At 47.6% G+C, this 22,208-nt stretch overlaps 1 protein-coding gene across 1 annotated transcript in view; it reads right to left on the reverse strand.

Annotated features, from left to right (window-relative positions):
- NEU4 (neuraminidase 4) overlaps positions 1 to 22,208 on the reverse strand; it is a 294,710-nt gene that overhangs the window by 161,045 nt on the left and 111,457 nt on the right. The window contains exons 2-3 of the mRNA XM_085634187.1: positions 6,122 to 6,322; positions 4,437 to 4,656 (exon numbers count right to left, since the gene is read on the reverse strand). Coding sequence (XP_085490313.1) covers positions 4,437 to 4,637 — 201 coding nt within the window. The 5' untranslated portion in view covers positions 4,638 to 4,656; positions 6,122 to 6,322. The remainder of the gene's footprint in view (positions 1 to 4,436; positions 4,657 to 6,121; positions 6,323 to 22,208) is intronic.

Here is a 22,208-nt window from a genome sequence, read left to right on the forward strand (position 1 = left end):
GAAGAAGCCACGCCACGGCGAGTTAAGCCATTTAATCAAGGACTGCAATAACATACAGCCTGGTGCCCCAGACACAAATAAAGCCAAACGCGTTTCGGGCATACACTGCCCTTGGTCACTGGCTAACAGGAAACAGCAGCGAGGCAAACCACATCCGCATTTAAATGTTCCGCCCCAGTGGGCGTGTGCGAAATTGCATCCTGGTCAAGGTAGTCCGCCATAATCAAACCACTGTGGGTGCTGCCGTGCCTGCAAATGTCAAGTCTTACCCCAGTGGGTATGCCTGGAGCTCAGCAGAACTGCTGCCATGCCATTCCAACATCCATTGATTGGCCTCGTCGTCCCTGCAGCGTTGCTTGATTTCCGACGCTGCCGGCCCGCTGGATGCGCAGTGGGGCTCCTTCGCGGCTAGGCAAGCCGCTACATAGTAAACAAAGAGAGTTGCCTCAGGGATGAAGAAGCCACGCCACGGCGAGTTAAGCCATTTAATCAAGGACTGCAATAACATACAGCCTGGTGCCCCAGACACAAATAAAGCCAAACGCGTTTCGGGCATACACTGCCCTTGGTCACTGGCTAACAGGAAACAGCAGCGAGGCAAACCACATCCGCATTTAAATGTTCCGCCCAAGTGGGCGTGTGCGAAATTGCATCCTGGTCAAGGTAGTCCGCCATAATCAAACCACTGTGGGTGCTGCCGTGCCTGCAAATGTCAAGTCTTACCCCAGTGGGTATGCCTGGAGCTCAGCAGAACTGCTGCCATGCCATTCCAACATCCATTGATTGGCCTCGTCGTCCCTGCAGCGTTGCTTGATTTCCGACGCTGCCGGCCCGCTGGATGCGCAGTGGGGCTCCTTCGCGGCTAGGCAAGCCGCTACATAGTAAACAAAGAGAGTTGCCTCAGGGATGAAGAAGCCACGCCACGGCGAGTTAAGCCATTTAATCAAGGACTGCAATAACATACAGCCTGGTGCCCCAGACACAAATAAAGCCAAACGCGTTTCGGGCATACACTGCCCTTGGTCACTGGCTAACAGGAAACAGCAGCGAGGCAAACCACATCCGCATTTAAATGTTCCGCCCCAGTGGGCGTGTGCGAAATTGCATCCTGGTCAAGGTAGTCCGCCATAATCAAACCACTGTGGGTGCTGCCGTGCCTGCAAATGTCAAGTCTTACCCCAGTGGGTATGCCTGGAGCTCAGCAGAACTGCTGCCATGCCATTCCAACATCCATTGATTGGCCTCGTCGTCCCTGCAGCGTTGCTTGATTTCCGACGCTGCCGGCCCGCTGGATGCGCAGTGGGGCTCCTTCGCGGCTAGGCAAGCCGCTACATAGTAAACAAAGAGAGTTGCCTCAGGGATGAAGAAGCCACGCCACGGCGAGTTAAGCCATTTAATCAAGGACTGCAATAACATACAGCCTGGTGCCCCAGACACAAATAAAGCCAAACGCGTTTCGGGCATACACTGCCCTTGGTCACTGGCTAACAGGAAACAGCAGCGAGGCAAACCACATCCGCATTTAAATGTTCCGCCCCAGTGGGCGTGTGCGAAATTGCATCCTGGTCAAGGTAGTCCGCCATAATCAAACCACTGTGGGTGCTGCCGTGCCTGCAAATGTCAAGTCTTACCCCAGTGGGTATGCCTGGAGCTCAGCAGAACTGCTGCCATGCCATTCCAACATCCATTGATTGGCCTCGTCGTCCCTGCAGCGTTGCTTGATTTCCGACGCTGCCGGCCCGCTGGATGCGCAGTGGGGCTCCTTCGCGGCTAGGCAAGCCGCTACATAGTAAACAAAGAGAGTTGCCTCAGGGATGAAGAAGCCACGCCACGGCGAGTTAAGCCATTTAATCAAGGACTGCAATAACATACAGCCTGGTGCCCCAGACACAAATAAAGCCAAACGCGTTTCGGGCATACACTGCCCTTGGTCACTGGCTAACAGGAAACAGCAGCGAGGCAAACCACATCCGCATTTAAATGTTCCGCCCCAGTGGGCGTGTGCGAAATTGCATCCTGGTCAAGGTAGTCCGCCATAATCAAACCACTGTGGGTGCTGCCGTGCCTGCAAATGTCAAGTCTTACCCCAGTGGGTATGCCTGGAGCTCAGCAGAACTGCTGCCATGCCATTCCAACATCCATTGATTGGCCTCGTCGTCCCTGCAGCGTTGCTTGATTTCCGACGCTGCCGGCCCGCTGGATGCGCAGTGGGGCTCCTTCGCGGCTATCCACTGCGCATCCAGCGGGCCGGCAGCGTCGGAAATCAAGCAACGCTGCAGGGACGACGAGGCCAATCAATGGATGTTGGAATGGCATGGCAGCAGTTCTGCTGAGCTCCAGGCATACCCACTGGGGTAAGACTTGACATTTGCAGGCACGGCAGCACCCACAGTGGTTTGATTATGGCGGACTACCTTGACCAGGATGCAATTTCGCACACGCCCACTGGGGCGGAACATTTAAATGCGGATGTGGTTTGCCTCGCTGCTGTTTCCTGTTAGCCAGTGACCAAGGGCAGTGTATGCCCGAAACGCGTTTGGCTTTATTTATGTCTGGGGCACCAGGCTGTATGTCATTGCAGTCCTTGATTAAATGGCTTAACTCGCCGTGGCGTGGCTTCTTCATCCCTGAGGCAACTCTCTTTGTTTACTATGTAGCGGCTTGCCTAGCCGCGAAGGAGCCCCACTGCGCATCCAGCGGGCCGGCAGCGTCGGAAATCAAGCAACGCTGCAGGGACGACGAGGCCAATCAATGGATGTTGGAATGGCATGGCAGCAGTTCTGCTGAGCTCCAGGCATACCCACTGGGGTAAGACTTGACATTTGCAGGCACGGCAGCACCCACAGTGGTTTGATTATGGCGGACTACCTTGACCAGGATGCAATTTCGCACACGCCCACTGGGGCGGAACATTTAAATGCGGATGTGGTTTGCCTCGCTGCTGTTTCCTGTTAGCCAGTGACCAAGGGCAGTGTATGCCCGAAACGCGTTTGGCTTTATTTGTGTCTGGGGCACCAGGCTGTATGTCATTGCAGTCCTTGATTAAATGGCTTAACTCGCCGTGGCGTGGCTTCTTCATCCCTGAGGCAACTCTCTTTGTTTAATATATATATATATATATATATATATATATATATATATAAAATGCATTACATATTATTGAATTAAAAAAGTCAGAATGCAATAAACAAATACATTAAAAATTGCTGTATGCAAATGCATTGCTAAATGTAGGGAATCAAATGATGCTAATGATTTTATGGGTTCAGTTAACATCGTTGAAGGCTAAACTACATCCATCTTTACAAAGCAGAATATAGTGACAAAGCCTGGGGTTATTATTCCATCATAGGGACAATGTACCTAAGTATATCTAGCAAGATATTTATTTCCCTTTATTTTTATTTTTCAGTTTTTCCAGTACTTTGTCAAAACACAGAGGGCCCATTTCACAACAGTAAATTGAGGCGAAAGTCTAACTTTACAACTTTCGGTACACACAAAGGGTATTTGCGAGTAGTAAAGTTACACTTTTGTCACAGTTTAACTTAAGTTTTCGTATTAAGTCTAACTGAGACAAAAACTTAAGTTAAACTGAGACAAAAGTCTAACTTTCCTACTCGTAAATGCCCTTTGTGAATGCCGAAAGTCGTAAAGTTGGACTTTCGTCTCAGTTTACCTTTGTGAATCGGGCCCCGAGAGTTGGTTATAAAGTGATATGACTAATGTATATTATTCACAATTACTGTTATGTGGGGTGTTCCAAAGGCAAATTAGTTGAGGTGTACCTTTGCCATGTACAGATCCACTACAACTAAGAGCCTACCTTGACCCCTGAAGTGAAAAGGCAAAGTGCCTCCCTTTTCTCTCTTCTCCCATTCCCCTGTCCCTGCTTCTACCACTGGCTCTCATGTTCTAGTATGCGGTCACTGGATGGAAAAAAACATTGCTTCTGTTTGGTCTTGTGCGCAAGGTTAGTCAAATCCTGGCACTAGCTATAGCCGAGCTTCAATTTACTGCTTGTGCAACAGGGCTGGACTGGCTACTGGGCGTTTTGGTGTGCTGCCAAGCTGAGGGCTGATTTCACTGCGCTGGGGGCTGATTTCGTTGGTGTGCTTCACGCAGGTCCCCATCAATGAAATCAGCCCCCAGCTTGGCAGCACACCAAAACGCCCGGTAGCCAGTCCGGACCTGTTGTGCAAGCAAGTGATAACCGCCCATAGCTAAATTTTCACAGCTATTCTGCTTATTTTTGGAAGCTCAAATACTACCAGGTTTCCAATTCTTTAGTAAATTACTTGTTGTGTCTGAGTGTCAAATGTTCAGTGTGTGAGGCTAGACACTTCCAGCCTACGTACGCCCTCATTTGTTACTTTTCCACATTGCTAATAGTTCCTTTCTTCTTCTTTCCTGAATCTATCTCAAGCCTTGCTTACTTCTACGTAGGTCTTGTAGAAGGACCCTTGGCGCATCACCAGCAGGTTGGCATGGGCATCATCAGCACTCAGTCTCTCTTCAGCAAAGGCCAGAAAGGTGGCAGAGCGAGGCAAGTACAGGAGGGACGGAACTCGATACGTGACGCCATTGCGCTCCTTCTCAAAGAGCACAGTCCGTGCAGGGAGATATCGTGCTGCCATTGTGCTTCAGAGCCAAAGTCTGGGCAAAAACATGTTAAAAAAAGCAATGCCTGAGCAACAATGGAAAAAAGGTGACAGGTAATATCATCAAACTCGTTATTAGCAAGCTCTTGTTATTCATTACCATCAATCTGCACCCCACCAGACTGGAAAATACTAAACCACGTCTTTGTATTGCATACATAAATCATTACAGCATTCAACAGGTCTCGGTGGACACAACTGGATAGTGCCATGCTTCTATTTTTATAAATGGACCATTGAGCCCCATGTTTCCTCCTAAGCCAGATGGTGGATGAGAGATGTCCCCATTATTAACTAAGGGCTGACCTAGCCCCTAATCCGGGTCCTAAAGTGAAGTGAAAACGTTATTGCTAGCGCGGCACATGCATTCATTTCACAATCTACAGAAAAGGGGGAATCTATGATCTCTCTTTGAATGCAGACGGAACTGCCCATCACCCTCCTCCAACCACCTATTTACTTGTGTAAAGAGGGCTAGTGGGTTGAAATGGCCTCGCTTTTGCTTTGAATTTGGTTAAAAACTACACTAGCAAGAAACAAGCAAATTAACTTAAACTATTATCTATTTACAAAACATACTTCCAGGAGGCAAGGTCAGCTTTTTCCATTGACTACCATGTATCCCTCGTTTATTTAACTAGTCATTTACAGGCTGTACAAGCCCTTTTCATGTAAACCATAATGCACTGTACAAAGAGTACAAAGGACATCTAAAATTAAATTTTCCTATTTTCTACTTCGAAATATATTTAAAATTTGTTTTGTGGGACTGATGTAGTCAAGCCACTTCAGAGTGCTTTAAACAACAAGATCACAGACCTCAAGTACAATGTTACATTTTCTTAATGTATTCCAAATAATAGTCATCGACTTCATATGTCATCCATGACATTAACTTCATTATGTTTGTTTTGTAGATTATAGCAGATACCTAAAAGTGCATTCCTTAATTTGTTTAATTGCAAAGCAGATATGTACGTTGGTTCGTTTTTTTCATTCTTATTCTAGTAAAATATTAGAAATTATTTAATCTGTGCATTATCCTTTAGATGTAGACTCAAAATGGACCTATATTTTCCACTGCCTTGCATTGACAGTTTAGAACCTACATAGCCGGACATCTTGTGGCATCATTGCATGTGACCTCATTGCGGGTTACCTATGTTAATCAATCCTATCCACTCATCTTTTGTTTTTTAGGGCTGGTTGAATCAAAGATTAGTTCGTGAATACACTCATAACACAACTGCATAGTCGTCAAGGTGCCATTAAACCGACATTTAAGGATAAATCAAATTAGTTTCCACTTTAAAGAACTAGAAAATAAGGAATATACAATCACTTTCAGACTGAATGTAAAATGAATAACAGCAATCCTTTTAAAAAAGTGCATGAAAAATAGCGACTGACGAGTTAAGCCAATAATTCACATGCACAAAGATCATGATAGACAGGCTCACCAGGGAGGTTCAATATTGTTTCAAGTGAAGTTGTCAATCAAAGATGCTCTCCACAGACTTAGATTTCACGGTCAGGCTTATGACTCGCCACATTCACTCCTAAATAATCTGCTCCGAAAGATGGTTTAATATCAATTCAATGCTCGTCTTTCATTTTTCTGCAGCTTTTTTGTCATGATCATTTTCCTGATTTGTCTTTACCTTAGGAAAAAACACAGAGAAACTATTATCAGCAGTGTTTTCCCCACAACAAAATAAAAGATTTTCCGGCAGGCAACCACGTTGAGGGAGAGCATTGTGACTTCCATCTATCTCCCCCACCCTGCTCTTTCGAAGAAATTCCTGCCTCAAAAGCAGTGGTGTAGCCAGGAGTTATTCACAGGTGAGGACTAAACCTTAGGTACTAATATCCAGGGAAGGGGATTTCAGGTAATGCAAGGAGGTTCATGTTAAGGAACTATGGCACAGTTTCATGCCCTCTCAACATATGCAAGTAAACCTCTTTAAGGGGATGATGCTAATGCCCCTATGGAATCTTCAGAAATTGATATAAAATGGTTAGTGGAATAGAATTTTTTTTGCATTCGCGAGCAAGAATTTTTAGTTCTGCAAAGAAGCCGGACAACACACAAATAGCATTTAATGCGGTACTGCGGTACATAGGAAACGTCCCATCCACCAGAACAGCCAGCAGCTATCTGACTCGCAAACACATTCAAAAGCCCTTTACCATTCTAATACATCACTCATTCTTACAATACCTTACGTCATGCAATCTGCATGTTAACTGGCTCACAACCAAGATACCACAGATCCTACTACCGATATTTCTGTAAAAAAATTGGCAAAATAAATTTTAACAATACAAATATGAAAGAACAAATACAATTTTTTTATTTTTTTTATTGACATTTTAATACCAATAAAACGACATACAATGTCAACAGATTGTCAACATACAAACTGTGGCGCAACAACATTCTTCATCCATTATGACCGAGAGTGTCCCAAGGCTGTGGATCTCAGAAAGTACAATTCCAGCGAACATCTATATTTAGTCAATCGAGTAAGCCTGCAAGTACTGCACCAGGTAATGCCAGTAGTCTCTGGGCCGAGAGCCCATCGGTAGCTCCTCCTCGTACGTTTGTAACGTTTCTTTACAATATGTCAGGTCCTGTATCCATTGCCTAATCTGGGGTGCCCTTCAGCCGCCCCAGCACAGCGATATCCTCCTCTTGGCCCTTAACAATGCCACCGCACAGAATTTTCTTTTGTTCGCCCTTATCCCCGGGAGCAGTCCCAGCAGACATGTTTTAATGTCACATGCTATTGTCGCATCTACCATTTTCCCCACTATCTGTGTGACCTCCACCCAGTATCCAGCTATCTCGCTGCAGTACCATGCCAAGTGTGCGAAATCTGCGCCCTCCATCCCACAGCGACAACATCTGGAGTCTGCCCGCAGCCCATATTTATAAAGTTTTTCTGGGGTATAATATGTGCGGTGTAAGTATTTGTAATGAATCATACGCAGGCCCCCATTAGGTGTTAGCATACCGGTGAGGGAGCAGGCTGTAGTCCATTCCTCCTCCGTCAGCGGCTCTTCCAAGTCACTGCTCCATTTACCCATCGCACTATCTGTATTTACCGCTATGTCCTCTTGCAGTGAAGTGTATAGTCTCGAAACCAGGCGTGTGGCCGTGTCAGTCGTGATCAGCGGTTGCAGTGTAGCCATCACCGGTGGCTCCTCAGGGTGTGTCGGGTAGAGCGCTCTCAGCGCTCCCTGTAGTCGATGATATGTGAATTGGAATAGCAGTGTTTGATTACTTATAAATGTCAGTTCTGTAAGTGGTCTAAAAGCCCCATCTTCGTAAAGATCACCCATGGTGACAAGCCCCACCTGTCTAAGCAGTCCCATTCCCACCTCCTCCCGAGTGACCGATAGCTCCGGGTGATAGTGTATCGGCATCGCCGGTGCATACAGCGGCAGTTTACCCGCCTTCCTGCCCATGGTTTTCCACGCTTTGGTGGTCGTGTCTATAGTGTTGATATCTCGATTATGTAATGGGGGTCTTTGGTGGGGTAGATTGGCGTCCAAGGGAATTGGGTGCGCCTCTCCCTCTTCTATCGCTGCATGTTTCAAATAGGGAATTGGGTGATACCACACATGGGCATGCTGGGCCTGCGCGCATAAGTAATACAGGAGGAAGTCAGGGACCCTAAATCCCCCCTTGGTGTAAGGCAGTGGAAGAGCACGCATTCCGATCCTAGCCTGTCTGCCTGCCCATATTAGGCGAAGAGCTAGGGTGGATATCCTACGGAACACCTCGAGCGGGGGTTGAATCGGAATATTGTTAAAGAAATACAATAATTTCGGCAGGATGACCATCTTCACCACAGCTAAGCGGTCCGCCAAGGACAAGGGCAACTGAATCCATCGCTCTACCTTTTCTTCTAATGCCGCAATTGTTCTTCCGTAGTTTGTGCGAATCACCACTTCCGGATCCCGATGGTACCAGACACCCAAGTATCTAACCGGGTCTGACTGCCACTCCAGGGGATAGTCCAAAGCGCACGGATTTGTGGTGTCCGTAAGCGGTACGATCAGGGATTTAGATCAGTTTATTTTTAGGCCCGAATGCCGTCCGAATCGGATATATTCCCTCAGCAGAGGGTTTAGGTTGAGCTCAGGGTCACGCACATAGAGTAACATGTCGTCTGCATATAACGATATGTGCAGTGGTCTTTGTGGGAACTGCAGCGCCGTATAGTGATGTTTTTGCCTAATTTTACATGCTAAGGGTTCCAATGCTAACGCAAAGAGCAGGGGCGACAGCGGGCATCCCTGCCTCGTGCCCCGTGCTATGCGTATTGGGTCGGAGATGTAGTTATTGACCCTAATACAGGCGGTAGGTGCCGTGTACAACAACCGTATCCCCTGCAGGAAAATCTGTGGGAAGCCCATGCGTTGCAGAATCGTTTGCAAATAAGGCCATTCGATGGAATCGAAGGCCTTCGCTGCATCAAGCAGCACTGCGGCCGCCTTGGTAGTGGGAAGCAAAGAGTGCGACAGTGCAAAGAGCGTCCTGGTGTTATGAACCGTGGACCTAGATGGGATGAATCCCGACTGGTCCGGCAACACTAGTTTAGTCATTAGCGGTTGTAACCTCATGGCCAGAAGCTTAGCTAGTATTTTATTATCAACGTTTATTAAGGATAATGGCCTGTATGAGTCACAGCATTCAGGGTCCTTGTCCGGTTTTAATAGGGTCATAATCATGGCTCCTCGCAAGGACGGCGGTAGCTGTCGTTCATGGGCCTCACCGTACATGTCCACCAAGTGTGGTACCAATTGGTCTACGAATGTTTTATAGAACTCGCATGTAAATCCATCCGGGCCCGGCGCTTTGCCATTAGGGAGAGATTTGATGACCTCCGTCACCTCCTCCTCAGTTATAGGTGCAGATAGGTATTCCCTCTGTGCATCCGACAGCCACGCAATCGCAACATCCGCCAGATACTCCATTATCTCTTCCGATGTTGCCGTAGATTGTGAGGCATAGAGAGTTTCATATGTTTTCATGAATTCCGCCATGATGCCTGGCATGTCAGACCGTAGTTCGCCCCTGCTATCTCTTACCGCCCTGACTACCTGTGGCCGCCGGCCGGAACATATTTTCGCTGCCAAACTTTTGCTCGGTCGGCCACTTTCACCATAGCGTCGCGCCTCCTGTCGCCTGCCAATATAATTTAATTCATCGTCTGCATAGGTCTGGTACTCCGTGAGGATAATACGAATTTCACCCAGCAGGCTCAAGTCGTGCGTACTTTCATATTCATGTTCTAAGTCTCTGAGCCTATCCTCTCGTATAATAAGCTGTCGCCGGATATCCTTAAGAATGCCAGCGGTTGTACCAATGCAAACGCCCCGAACATTCGCCTTAAATGCCTCCCACAATAGGCCCTTATCCTCCGTGGTGGGGGCATTAATAGCAAAATATTCCTCTATAGCCTGATTCAAAGTCTCCTTATAGTTCGGATCCAACAGTGCCCTGGCGTTGAATCTCCAGCTATATGGTGGCGGTGCATAATGCGGGATCACCAGCGCCAGCAACACCGGACTGTGGTCCGATAGTGTTCTGGGGAGGTGTTTGACGGTATCCACCCAGTGTATTATCTCCTCTGATCCCAGCCAATAGTCTATGCGTGACCAACTGCCATGAGCAGCCGAAACATGCGTCGCCTCTTTGCCGGACGGGTTCCGGACCCGCCAGATATCCAACATGCGCCTGTCGATCATGAGTTCCTTTACTTTGCTTACTGCCTTTCTATGTGGTTCTTGTGCAGTACCTGATCTATCCAGTGTGTCATTTAGCGCAAGGTTGAAGTCTCCTCCCCATAGCACTGGCATGTCTGGCAGCTCACTGAGTGTGCGCCAGATCTTGTGGTAAAACTCGGGGTCGTCCACATTTGGACCGTACGTGTTTAGTATGGCGATTCGCTGCCCCCGCACCCTGCCCGTGATGATCACCGATCTCCCAGTGTCATCCGTGAGCGTGGTATCAATAGTGAACTGTAACCCCTTCTTTACCAATATGATCACACCCCTGGCGTATGAAGAATATGATGATCCGTGCGTGGCCTCCGCCCATCGGCTCCCCAGCTTTGATTTAGTTGTGGGTGCTATGTGCGTTTCTTGTAGCAGGGCAATGTCTATCCCATGTCTATCTAGGTATGTAAAGATCTGTCTAACTTTTTTGGGATTATTGAGCCCCCTGACATTCCATGTTAGAAAATGCAATGGCTTATGTCGTGCCGTCATAGTTGTGTAGATGCATCCATGACCTCTGTAAAATGAATCAGCTGAGAATTTGCAACCATGTACCAATACCCCCACAGCCTTATAATCACATATTTCCAAAAAGTCTCATTGGATTCAGCAATGTATCTCAAGCGCCCCAGTCTGTAAACAAACAAACCCCCACCTCCCACTTCAGCACCCCAACCATGCCAAAGCCATATCCCCTTATCAATTGAACACATAACTCAACACGCCTTAACGCCGGAAATCACCTTGTCCATCTTACCTTGAACTGTTGCGAGGGGAAAGTTACCGCCAGCGGGGGAATCCTGGTTATTCCTTTTATTGCACCGACGCCGTGAGGGGAACGGCCCAGACGAAACCACACTACCCAGCATTCCACGCTCCCGGCGCTGCGGGTGACGTCACCTCGGCCGGCCGGAACAGCACAAAAGCCGCCGGGTGCCTCGGCAGCGCGGGACGCGCCTTAACGCCAGAAATCACCTTGTTCATCTTACCTTGAACTGTTGCGAGGGGAAAGTTACCGCCAGCGGGGGAATCCTGGTTATTCCTTTTATTGCGCCGACGCCGTGAGGGGAATGGCCCAGACGAAACCACACTACCCAGCATTCCACGCTCCCGGCGCTGCGGGTGACGTCACCTCGGCCGGCCGGAACAGCACAAAAGCCGCCGGGTGCCACCGCAGCGCAGGACGCGCCTTAACGCTGGAAATCACCTTGTCCATCTTACCTTGAACTGTTGCGAGGGGAAAGTTACCGCCAGCGGGGGAATCCTGGTTATTCCTTTTATTGCACCGAGGCCGTGAGGGGAACGGCCCAGACGAAACCACACTACCCAGCATTCCATGTTCCCGGCGCTGTGGGTGACGTCACCTCGGCCGGCCGGAACAGCACAAAAGCCGCCGGGTGCCACCGCAGCACGGGACGCGCGCGGGCAGCGCCCGGGCGAAGCCCGGGCCAAGGGCGGGCCCGTCCTTGCCCGTCACTGACCGAAGCGGACTAGACTGGGTACACCCCCTAAATTTTGTGTTGGGGTCGTGATCTCGCCACTGTATCACATGATGCTGTTGTGAGGGGAAGTTACTCAGGTGGTCATAGACCAGGAACTGTGAGTTGGTTGAGTGAGGAACGGTTGCTGGCGATCTATCCAACCCTTCCCCCTGTCCCAGCCTTGGTTTGGTGTATCACCCTTGCATTGTGTTATCACAGGGGAAGGTTGGTCTTCCTCTGCCCCACAATATGTCTAAAAAGAGAGTGGGTGATAAGGCAGCGGGGGGAACCCTTGACGACTACTTAATACGAGCTGAGTCAGCATTGAATCTTGAAATTTTAGCGGTGGAGCATAGACTCTCTCTTGACCCTGTTTCTTCTTCCCTTCCTTGTGCACAGTTACAGATGGCTTCACCTGGCTCGGGTCATCTTAGCATAGTTGATGGTCCCACCCTTCCCCCTTTGCTTAATTTGGCCACTCTCACTGTTCAGAAGTCTTTGGTTACGGATCAGGCACATGATGATAATCAGAGTCCGGCTAGGGTCACTACAAGAGGGAGGTTGGCACACAAAGGGAAAAAAACAAAAGAAACTACCAGCAATACTAAAAAAGGACAAGGATCCAGTAAGCCTGTTGCTGAGTTATCTCATCCTGAGTCTAGTGGGATCATGGTTGATGGCCGCAATTCTGATCACAACTTCACTCCCTTGAACCAGGCCCAGTTCCAGCCTTTTTTCGACTCACTTCTTGTTGGTCTTAAGGACCATTTTTCAGGTCTCCTTGCCCCCGTCCTCCATAAATTGGATCAGGTAGCCGGTAGGTTGGAGACTCTGGAAGCTAGACTTGCCGGCAACAAGCTCCAAGCTGCAGGGCCTCTTATACGATCCAATGGGGCGTCATTAGTGGGAGCGTCCAATGAGGCTGGTAGCGTTAGTTCAACTCGGCCAGTAGGAGCCTTGTCACCTTTACCATATACGGGGGAAGCGAGGGGCTATGACCCAGGCCTGGATGTGGCTATTGCCAGGGGTACTACCAATAATTGTGATGAGCAAAGTTGCCTTCCCCAGAGTAATAGGGCTGGTATTGAGGGGGGGGTAGTTGGGGTTTCTACATTGCCCGTAAATCTACATCTTCCCCCCCAAGCCACCCCATATTCTGTAGTTTTGGCTAATGTTCCACCACTTTTGGAAGGAACATTCGAACATTGGTCAAACCTTAAGAATAAATCTTTGCACTTTCTGAGCTCTAAAATTGGGAACTGTAAGGCCCTGTTTGATGATTTTAATATGGTTAGGCGTATTAACTGGATTGGCCAGTCTAACAAGTCCCTACCTGGGGACTGGGTGGTGTTGAGCTTTAAGTCCCCAGCTTTGGTAAGTTATATATTGGAAGCCACTCATCACCTTTCCTCAGCACCTAACTCGATTAAAATTTTACCTTTGGGCTTTTTCTATAGGCCAGGCTTTTTACAGCCTATGCGGGCTAATCGTGTTTTTCCAACCTTTCCTGCAAGGCCCAATTTGCCCATAGTGACTTCCAATCGTTTTGATATCCTCTCATCATTGGAGGACAACGATTGACGTATGGCTGGTGTCTTATGTTTTCCCTCGCTAGCCCCCGGGTCCCTGGGTCCTACCTGCAATCAGTGCCTAGATACTACTATTGGGTTTCCTCCCCCTATTGGTATTCCTTCCATGCCTAATGTAGATGGTACGAACCTATCATCCCCTGTTGCAACTCACACCCCCCTGGTTGTTTTAGGACCAGTAGTGGGCTCGGGGGTTGTTAATTCTTTTTTAAAGATTGGCTCATGGAACATCGCAGGATTGGGGTCTAGGCTTGATATTCCTGACTGGGCTAACTTCATTGATGAGTCTGAGATATGGGCATTTCAAGAGACCTGGGCATTGACTCCCCATTTCCGCACAGGTTTTTTGAATTTCTTTAAGCCTGCTGTCAAGGGACTTAGGGGCAGACCCATGGGTGGCCTAACCACTTGGGTCCGTCAATGCGAAGGTGTCACGGTGTCAGAGGTCCCTATTGACAGTCCAGACATTTTGATCACTAGGCTTCAATCCCGAAATGGCCTCAACCTCCTTATAATTAACATCTATGTAAGGGGCCTCCCGGGAGGTAAATGTTCCCCCACCTGTCAACTTTTGGAAAAAATTTTGGGGTCTGAACTAAAATTTATCAACAAGGTTGTGGCAGGTGATTTTAATGTTTGTTTTGAGCCCCTGGGGGTTGACAGTGGGGACTACACCGAAGATGAAGATTCCTCATGGGGTGTTCCCCTGCTGGAATTGGAACCTATAAGTAAATGGTCCCAAGCTGCACTGTTTATGAAAGGCCTGTGTTTAAACCAGGGCATGAGAGCAGCTAATGGGTGAACTAAATCAGATAGGTTGGGGAGGATGACTTTTGATAATGGCAGAACAGGGAGCCGAATTGACTACATTTTAGTCAATTTGGAATTTTGGTCGCTCATTGACGATATGGTGGTAGTATGTAGAGTTGAGAGCGATCACAATCCTCTTGTGCTGAGTATTAATGATAACAGCTTTGTAATCCCTCTATCTACTCTTGAGGGCTGCATCCCTATTGATGTTATCCCCACAAATGATCTAAGAAGGGTGAGATGGCCGAAAATCGCCACCTGTGAAACGTCACGTGTCGCTATTAGGGAACTAATATCCAGCACTACGGCCACACTTAAACAGATGAAGTCTCACTGTGTGAGTATGAATAACATTCGGGATATTCACAACGCGCTCTTTGCCGAATTGAAAACATTCTTTGTTAAGTCCCACTCATCTTCCGGTAAAGGTAATGCACCGAGACTACGTCCCTGGTTTAATAAGGATTGTCAGCAGGCCCAAAGTTCCCTGTTACAGGCCATTAAAACTGGCTCTCCCCCCACCATACGTAAGTGTAGATCTGTATATAAAACTGCCCAATTTAAGGCCAAACAAATTTGGGATGAGGACCGCTGGAGGGATTTATATCAGGCTTGTCACGACCGTAATATGGTCCAATTCTGGTATCTACTAAAATGGGGTAACAGCCCTTCGGACATTCGTCCCACTAACCAAGTGGAGCCGCAACAGTGGGTTGCGTACTTCGAGGAGCAATTTAAGGTTGGTGATAGGATGGCTAATCACTTCTTATGTCCATTTGGAGCTGAAAACCCTCTAGAATTTTCCCCTGGTGAAGTGAAGTTGGTGTTAAGATCCATCAAGAATGGTAAGGCCCCGGGTCCAGATTGCATCCCTGCTGACCTATTTATTCAGGAGCAGGATGCTTGGATCCCGTACCTGACCTTGTTGGCTAATGCTTTGGCGGGTGGTGCTGCTGTCCCAGACTCGTGGCTTGGGGCAGAGATATTGCCGATCTATAAGAAAGGCGATCGCTCTGCCCCAGGCAATTATAGGCCCATTAGTCTTATTGACGCAGTCCAAAAAATTATAGCCCGCCTTGTACTGGGTCGTATTCAAACCTGGATGTCTGACTTTGATGTGCTGTCTCCCCTCCAGGCGGGGTTTCGCTCACATATTGGGACCCTGGACCAAGTTTTTAGGGTTGTACTCCTTTATTGGAAGGAAGTTGTTTTGGGTGGTGGCAAGCTTTACGCGGCCTTCGTAGACCTTAGGTCCGCGTTTGACCTTGTGCCGAGGGACAAGTTATGGGAAGTTCTTTTGGGGATGGGCATGCCTAAAGAACTGGTATCCCTCCTGGTTACTATACATGAAAACACGTATGCCCGGGTTCGTTGGGGCAAACCAGGGGAGGTGACGGACAAATTTAAAGTGTCTAAAGGTGTCCGTCAGGGGTGCGTGCTCGCTCCAACATTGTTCTCTCTTTTTATTAATAGGGTTACAAATTATTTTGCTAACACCCCTACTGATGCCCCTTCTTTGGCTGGTGTGAAGATTCCCCTTCTCATGTTCGCTGACGATACTCTTTTGATCTCAAAGACAAGGCAGGGCTTGCAGTTAGCCCTGTCTCGCTTTGAGACCTTTTGTCGCGAACATGAGTTGGAAATCAATGTTGGGAAAACCAAGTTTATGGTTTTCCGTGGATCTTGCCGTATCAAGGCGCAGGTGCACCTGGATGGAGTTAGTCTGGATCAAACGGCTGTGTTTTCTTATTTAGGGGTTACCTTCAGCGAGACATGCAGCTGGTCTCACCAGCTGGATCTCCTCGCTCTCAAACATGCCCAATTAGGTGGAGCTTTGTTGAAAGAGCATAAACATTCTCTCACTAAACCTTTAACTCCCCTAATGAAGATCTATGGCTTTAAGATTCTGCCAGCCATCTTATATGGCGCTGAGATCTGGGGTTTCAGTAACCTATCTAAGTTGACAACAGCCCAGAATAAATTTTTGCGGTCAGCTATTGGTCTTCCACAATCCACTCCGCGAATCCCCTTATTATATGATCTGGGAATCCAGCCTATAGAGGATTTGGCAGGTTACAGACCCCTGGCGTTTTGGCGCCGTTTGTGGACCACACCTGAATTATCAATCTATGCTAATGCCCTCCTGGAGGTTAAAGGGTTGGTGGGTTCGCACAGGATTCCTTGGTTGTCTGGTATTAAATCCCTGTTGACAGATCTTGGGATGGGTGACTTATGGACCCACCCAGACACCGCGGCATTTCCGTCGAAAAATGCCCACAAGGTGGACTATTGGGGTTTTATTAAGAATAAGAGATATGCTTCCCCCCCAGGGTCTTTAATGTCTGTTTCATTTTTATCTCTTAAGGATGAGTCTGTCTATGAAAGCTACTGGGATACCATTTTGAAGCATTTCGATCGTAAATTGTACCACCAGTTTAGAGTGGGTGCCCTACCACTGCGAGGTCTCACTAAAAGCTGGAGTCCTCTCGGTAGTGACAAGTGCCCCTTTTGTGTAGATATGATCAAATCCTTGGATCATTTTCTTTTTTGCTGCCCAACCTATTTACTCCCCCGTCGTGTTTGGCTTCGACCTGTTTGCAGACTAATGAGCACTCGTTCTGCACAGGTCGCTGGTAGGATCTTGAAAACTGACACAACAGAACCCATAGTAATAGGCGTTGCCAAATTTATTAGTTGGGCTTGGGTTCTCAGGGCACGGAAATTTAAATCAGGACCTGTGTTATAAGACCTTATTTGTTACCAATATGCACTTTATTTGGATTATGATGTTAAATGGCGTGTCCCTCATCGAATTTTATCATGTTGTGATTACTTTTTTAATTCATCAATTTACATTATTATGTCCTAAGATTTTAGAAGTTTTATCTTGTATTGTAATATGAATTTTTTATACTTGAATTGTCTTTTTTTTAAAATTGTGTACCATGTCTTTTATGATGTGAATCGAATAAAGACTTGTTGACTGACTGACTGACTGACATAACTCAAACTTTGTTTGGGGAGCTCCCGTGTAGGGGATCCACCTAGAGCACACATCTTCATCCACCGAAATGGATGTGGTCAAGCATAAGGATATTTCGCAGATCCATCCCAGCCCGCAATTCCAGGGTCTCTGTTGTGCATATATGAGCGCCCCCTGAAACTATTCTCTTCCAGTGTTCCCCCGATAAATCTCGTTTACGGATCTCTGTCCCACTAACCCAGATTCAATAGCAACAATAGTGGTCTGATTCCCCGCCCCGCAGCCCATGTCCGCCAGTGTCTTACTGTACTCCGAGCCGTGCGTTGGTTTGGGTCCCACCAGGCCCAGTCTATAACATCCCACTTGGGAAATAGCGGTGGGAGACAGGTTTGAGTGCTGGCTGGAGACGAGGGCTGAGTCCGACGCCCTCGGTAAATTGAGACGGTGTGCCCGATGTGGTTCTGGTCGATCACTCAGTCTCGGAGGGAGAACCATAGCGCTTTGAGGGTTGCTGATCGCTAGTGCGCTGATGATGGCCTGGCTGCCCGTGTCCTGTCCCCATGTTGCGGCCATGGCTGCGGTGGCGGCTCGCACAATATGAAACGGTGAGAGGTGCTCGACGTATTGGGTGATAACCTCACCGCGGGCCAGAACGCATACACGACAGGACCTGGAGCAAGAGCCCCGGTGATAGGGAGATACTAACCTGGTGGCGGTGCCCGCAGGAGCAGACTGCGATCCCTACACTTGGTGCGGTGCTGCCCTGCGCAGACGGTTGCAGGACCGACTAAGCTTCAACGAAGAAGCAGCATGGGGAAGACGGACAGGGTGCAGACCAAGCTCCAATTTGAGGCGAAAAAGCGACCAAGGAGGCGACGATGACACAGGCCACTGCAACGAATACTGACCCGGGGATGTCGGAGGGCATGGAGGGGGTGCTGCAGGCCATACAACGAAGCCTACAAGACATAAACGGCAAGCTATACACGATCACTCTACGTGTGGACAACATGGCGGCTAAGCTGGACAAACATGGGGAATGGCTGGTGGAGGCGGAAACTCGCATCGCGGCGGTGAAAGATGAATCCCATGGCACAACCAAAAAATGCACAGAGATGGAGCGGCTGCTGGACGTTATTAGAGTCAAGGCGGAGGATTTGGAGGCGAGGTCCAGACGTAATAACGTTCGTATCGCGGGGATTCCTGAGTCAACAAACAAAGGTAGCATGGAAACTTATGTTGAGGAACTACTCCGTAATGTATTTGGCGCGGAGAATCTATCCACAATGTTCGTGGTGGAACGTGCCCACAGATCTCTGGCCCCGCGACCGAAACCAGGAGCCACGCCACGAATAATATTGGTCCGTGTTCTCAACTATAGAGACCGAGATACTATTTTGAGGATGGCACGGGAAAAAAAGCAAGGTAATCAGCTGGAGTTTTACCCGGATTTCACGATGGCAGTGCAACTGGCACGGAGAGAATTCGGCACGGTGAAGGAGAAGTTGCGAAATCTCAAAGTCGAGTACGCAATGCTCTATCCTGCGTGGCTAAAAGTGATCTACGAAGGCCGCTCCACCATCTTACAGTCACCAAAAGCAGCTCAGGACTTCCTCAAACAGTTGCTAGCCAGGCGCAAAGAGCTACAGCGTACAGTGCAAGAGAATGTCCAGGACTAATTGAACACCGTGGGTATGCTAGACCTTGATAATGAAACAAATACAATTTACTCAAATATTTGTTGAGGTAGAAATCATTACAATAAAATGCAAAAAGAGTTCTGAAGACAAATCTATATAAAAGTAAAATTAAAGTTAAATGGAAAAAAAATAGCCCTACAGCAATTCTACGGCCATTTTATTTTCGCACATAATCCATGTTTTTGGGGAGAACCACGGTTAATTTCTGCAGAACTTGAGGGACTTAACAACCCAGAGCAAACAAGAGCAATTCTATTCAAATTCCATGTGTGGTCAGCATTTAACTTCACTGTGTTATGGAATAACTTGACAACTCTATATGAAGTAGAGCATTTTGAACTACCACGCTTCCGAGGAATTTTTACTCTCATCATATCACCAACTTTTACATAGTTTTGAAAGCGGAATGTCTCACATCAAAGTTATGTTTCCTTTTCTTTATTTTCTTGTCTGGTGTCTCTTCCCACCTCACTTTGTATGAACACATACCCATATTATTGTATGTCATCCAAGATGGATATATTAAAGTGCTGGGCATCCTGCCTCTGAACAAGTCGAAAGGCACTTTGCTTGTGACTGAATGAGGTGTAATTCTGCAAAATTTCACTCTCTCAATGATCTCAGACTATCAATCTCTGTTCTGAGATTTTGCAATTTGGATGGACTCCTTTAGCACCCTGTGGTCTCTCCACCATGCCGCATATCTCTGAATGGTAGAGAGAGCATTTCTTGTGTTTAATTCCTGTTTTTGATAAAAACATCTCCATCTCTTTGGAGACTAGGTGCACCGCATTGTCTGTTAAAATGCACCTGGGAAGACCTTCTCTACTAAAAGTGTCGTCAAGAAACCTGATGACTTTTGTTTGTTTCCATGCATTGAGTAATGTATATCTCTGGCCATCGTGAAACGTATCTATTAAAACTAGTACATAAGAATGACCAGAATTGCTCGTGACGGGTCCCAAAATATCCATGGCCACCTCTTGCCAAACCCTCACCGGAGTTTCCCTCATAACCATAGGCTACACCCTAGTCGTGCCCATTTTATCGTTGTACTACACTCCAAACAGTCTCTCACAACGCTTTACACCTGCACATCAATACCAGGTCACCAAAAATATAGCCTGATCCTTTCTTTGTTTTTTTTTAAATCTGTTGGTGATTTTGATGTCCTAAATGAATGTGTCTCTCCCTGACCAGAACAGGGAGGACCAGTTTCATGCCTCTCCAGAGTAAACTATCACTCACAGACAGCTCCTCTCTCACATTCCAGTATTTATGAACTTCTTCACCCACTTTTCTTTTTGCACACCAGCCCTGGGTGACAAGTTTGATCACTTCCTGTAGCACCTCATCCTTCAACAACCGGTTCATCTATTCTTCTCCGCTAAAAACACCTTAAGTGACCGCACACACTATAAAATCTTCCAAGTCCCACGGATCATCTTCTACTTTGGCTTCAGTATCCAACTGCACTGACACTAAATGAGAAATGGAAGTCAGCAACCCTGTTTTTCATCCCCAGGAAGTACTCAACCTTAAAATTGTAGTCCTGCATGGCGACGGCCCATTTGCAGGTTCTGAAAGAAATGGTATCCAAATTTGTCTTGAAAAAGACATCCCTCAGGGGTTTGTGATCAGACCTAACAATCAATCAATCAATCAATCAATCAATTAATCAATAAGGATTTATAAAATGCAGTTAATCACCTGATAGGGTATCCAAGGTGCTAGCAGGTCCCGGAGGCTTATTTAAACAGCCAGGTCTTGAAGGCCACTTGGAATTACGGAAGTGAGGTGCGTGGGGAGGATATTACAGGTCTTTGCTGCAATGTGGGGGAAGGAGCGTCCTCCACGTCTGCTCCATAGATGCAGGGAGAATGGCCAAGTGAAAGGGAGGTGGAGCTGAGTCTGCTAAATGGTTGGTGGAAGTTCAGGAGGTGGTTACTGTAGGGTGGTCCATATTTGAATCCTTGGTTGTGTAGAGCCTTGTGTGCATGGGTCAGCAGCTTTTTAATTGGCATCCCATCTGTACGGGGAGCCAGTGGAGTTTTATGAGGTGTGCTGTGGGTTCATCGGGGAAGGCTGAGGAGGAGTCTGGAAGCGCTGTCCGCATGGTCTGAAGTCTCTGTAGAAAATGTGCGGTGATTCCTCCTTTGAGGGCATTGCCATAGTCCAGTTGGCTAGTGATGAGGGCTTGTGTCACTGTGTCACATGTGTAGGGGTAGCCACTTGAAGATCGTACGTAGAATGTGCAGAATGAGGAAGCAGGCGGAGGAGATGGCGTTGATCTGTGATTTCATGGTGAGCTTGTTGTCAATGATGATTCCCATGTTTCTGGCGTGGTTTAAGGGAGTGGGTGCAGGTCCTAGGTCTGTTGGCCACCAGGAGTCATTCCATGTGTTGCTGCTGTTGTCAAAGAACAGTACATTCATCTTCGGGTTTTTTTTTGTCCTCATTTGCCTCATTCACACCTTGCCATTAACATTTGCAACCTGGGCTGTCCCAAACCTCATTTGCTGAAGAAAGGAACAAGAAGGGGATTTGCTCTTTTATTTTCTTTTGATCGCCCTCGGATTGCGACATCCCTCCTCCTTTACTTCCAATACACACACAATCTCCACAAGCCCCTCTGCTCAGTGGAGGAAGATGCCAGCCGAGGCAGAGAGAGGCTTAATCATTGGACCCTAGGTCTAAGTTCTTACTTGTTGCTCACACCAATGTAAGAGGGGTATCCAAAATTCACATCTCTTTTTCCCCTTCTCTGAAATTTCCAGCTTAGCCATGCACCTCACGGAGTTTAACCAGTCAACACAACTTGGAGGGGCCTGTGACACCCATAGTTTACAAATCTCTCTACGCGCCAGGAGTATGGCATAAAAAATAAAAAAAATACTTCCATCTTGTCTGTGTTCAGCTGCAGGCAGTTGTTCTTCATCCAGTCGCCAACGTTTGTCATGCATCTGTAGAAGTTGGCTTTGGTGGTGGTGGGGCCATCAATGAGTGAGAGGATGAGTTGGGTGTCGTCTGTGTAGGAAATTACTACTTGGGTTGTGAGGTGAAAGGTGAGAGGTGGATCTTCTGCGTTCTTCTGGTGAGGAAGGAGGTGATCCATCTGAGCGTGTCACCTTGAATGCCAATGGGGTGGAATCTTTTTGATCAGTGTGTGGTGGGATATGGTGTCGAAGGCTGCC

This window comes from Triturus cristatus, chromosome 11 (genome assembly GCF_964204655.1).
Source record: "Triturus cristatus chromosome 11, aTriCri1.1, whole genome shotgun sequence".
NCBI classification, from domain to species: Eukaryota; Metazoa; Chordata; class Amphibia; order Caudata; family Salamandridae; genus Triturus; species Triturus cristatus.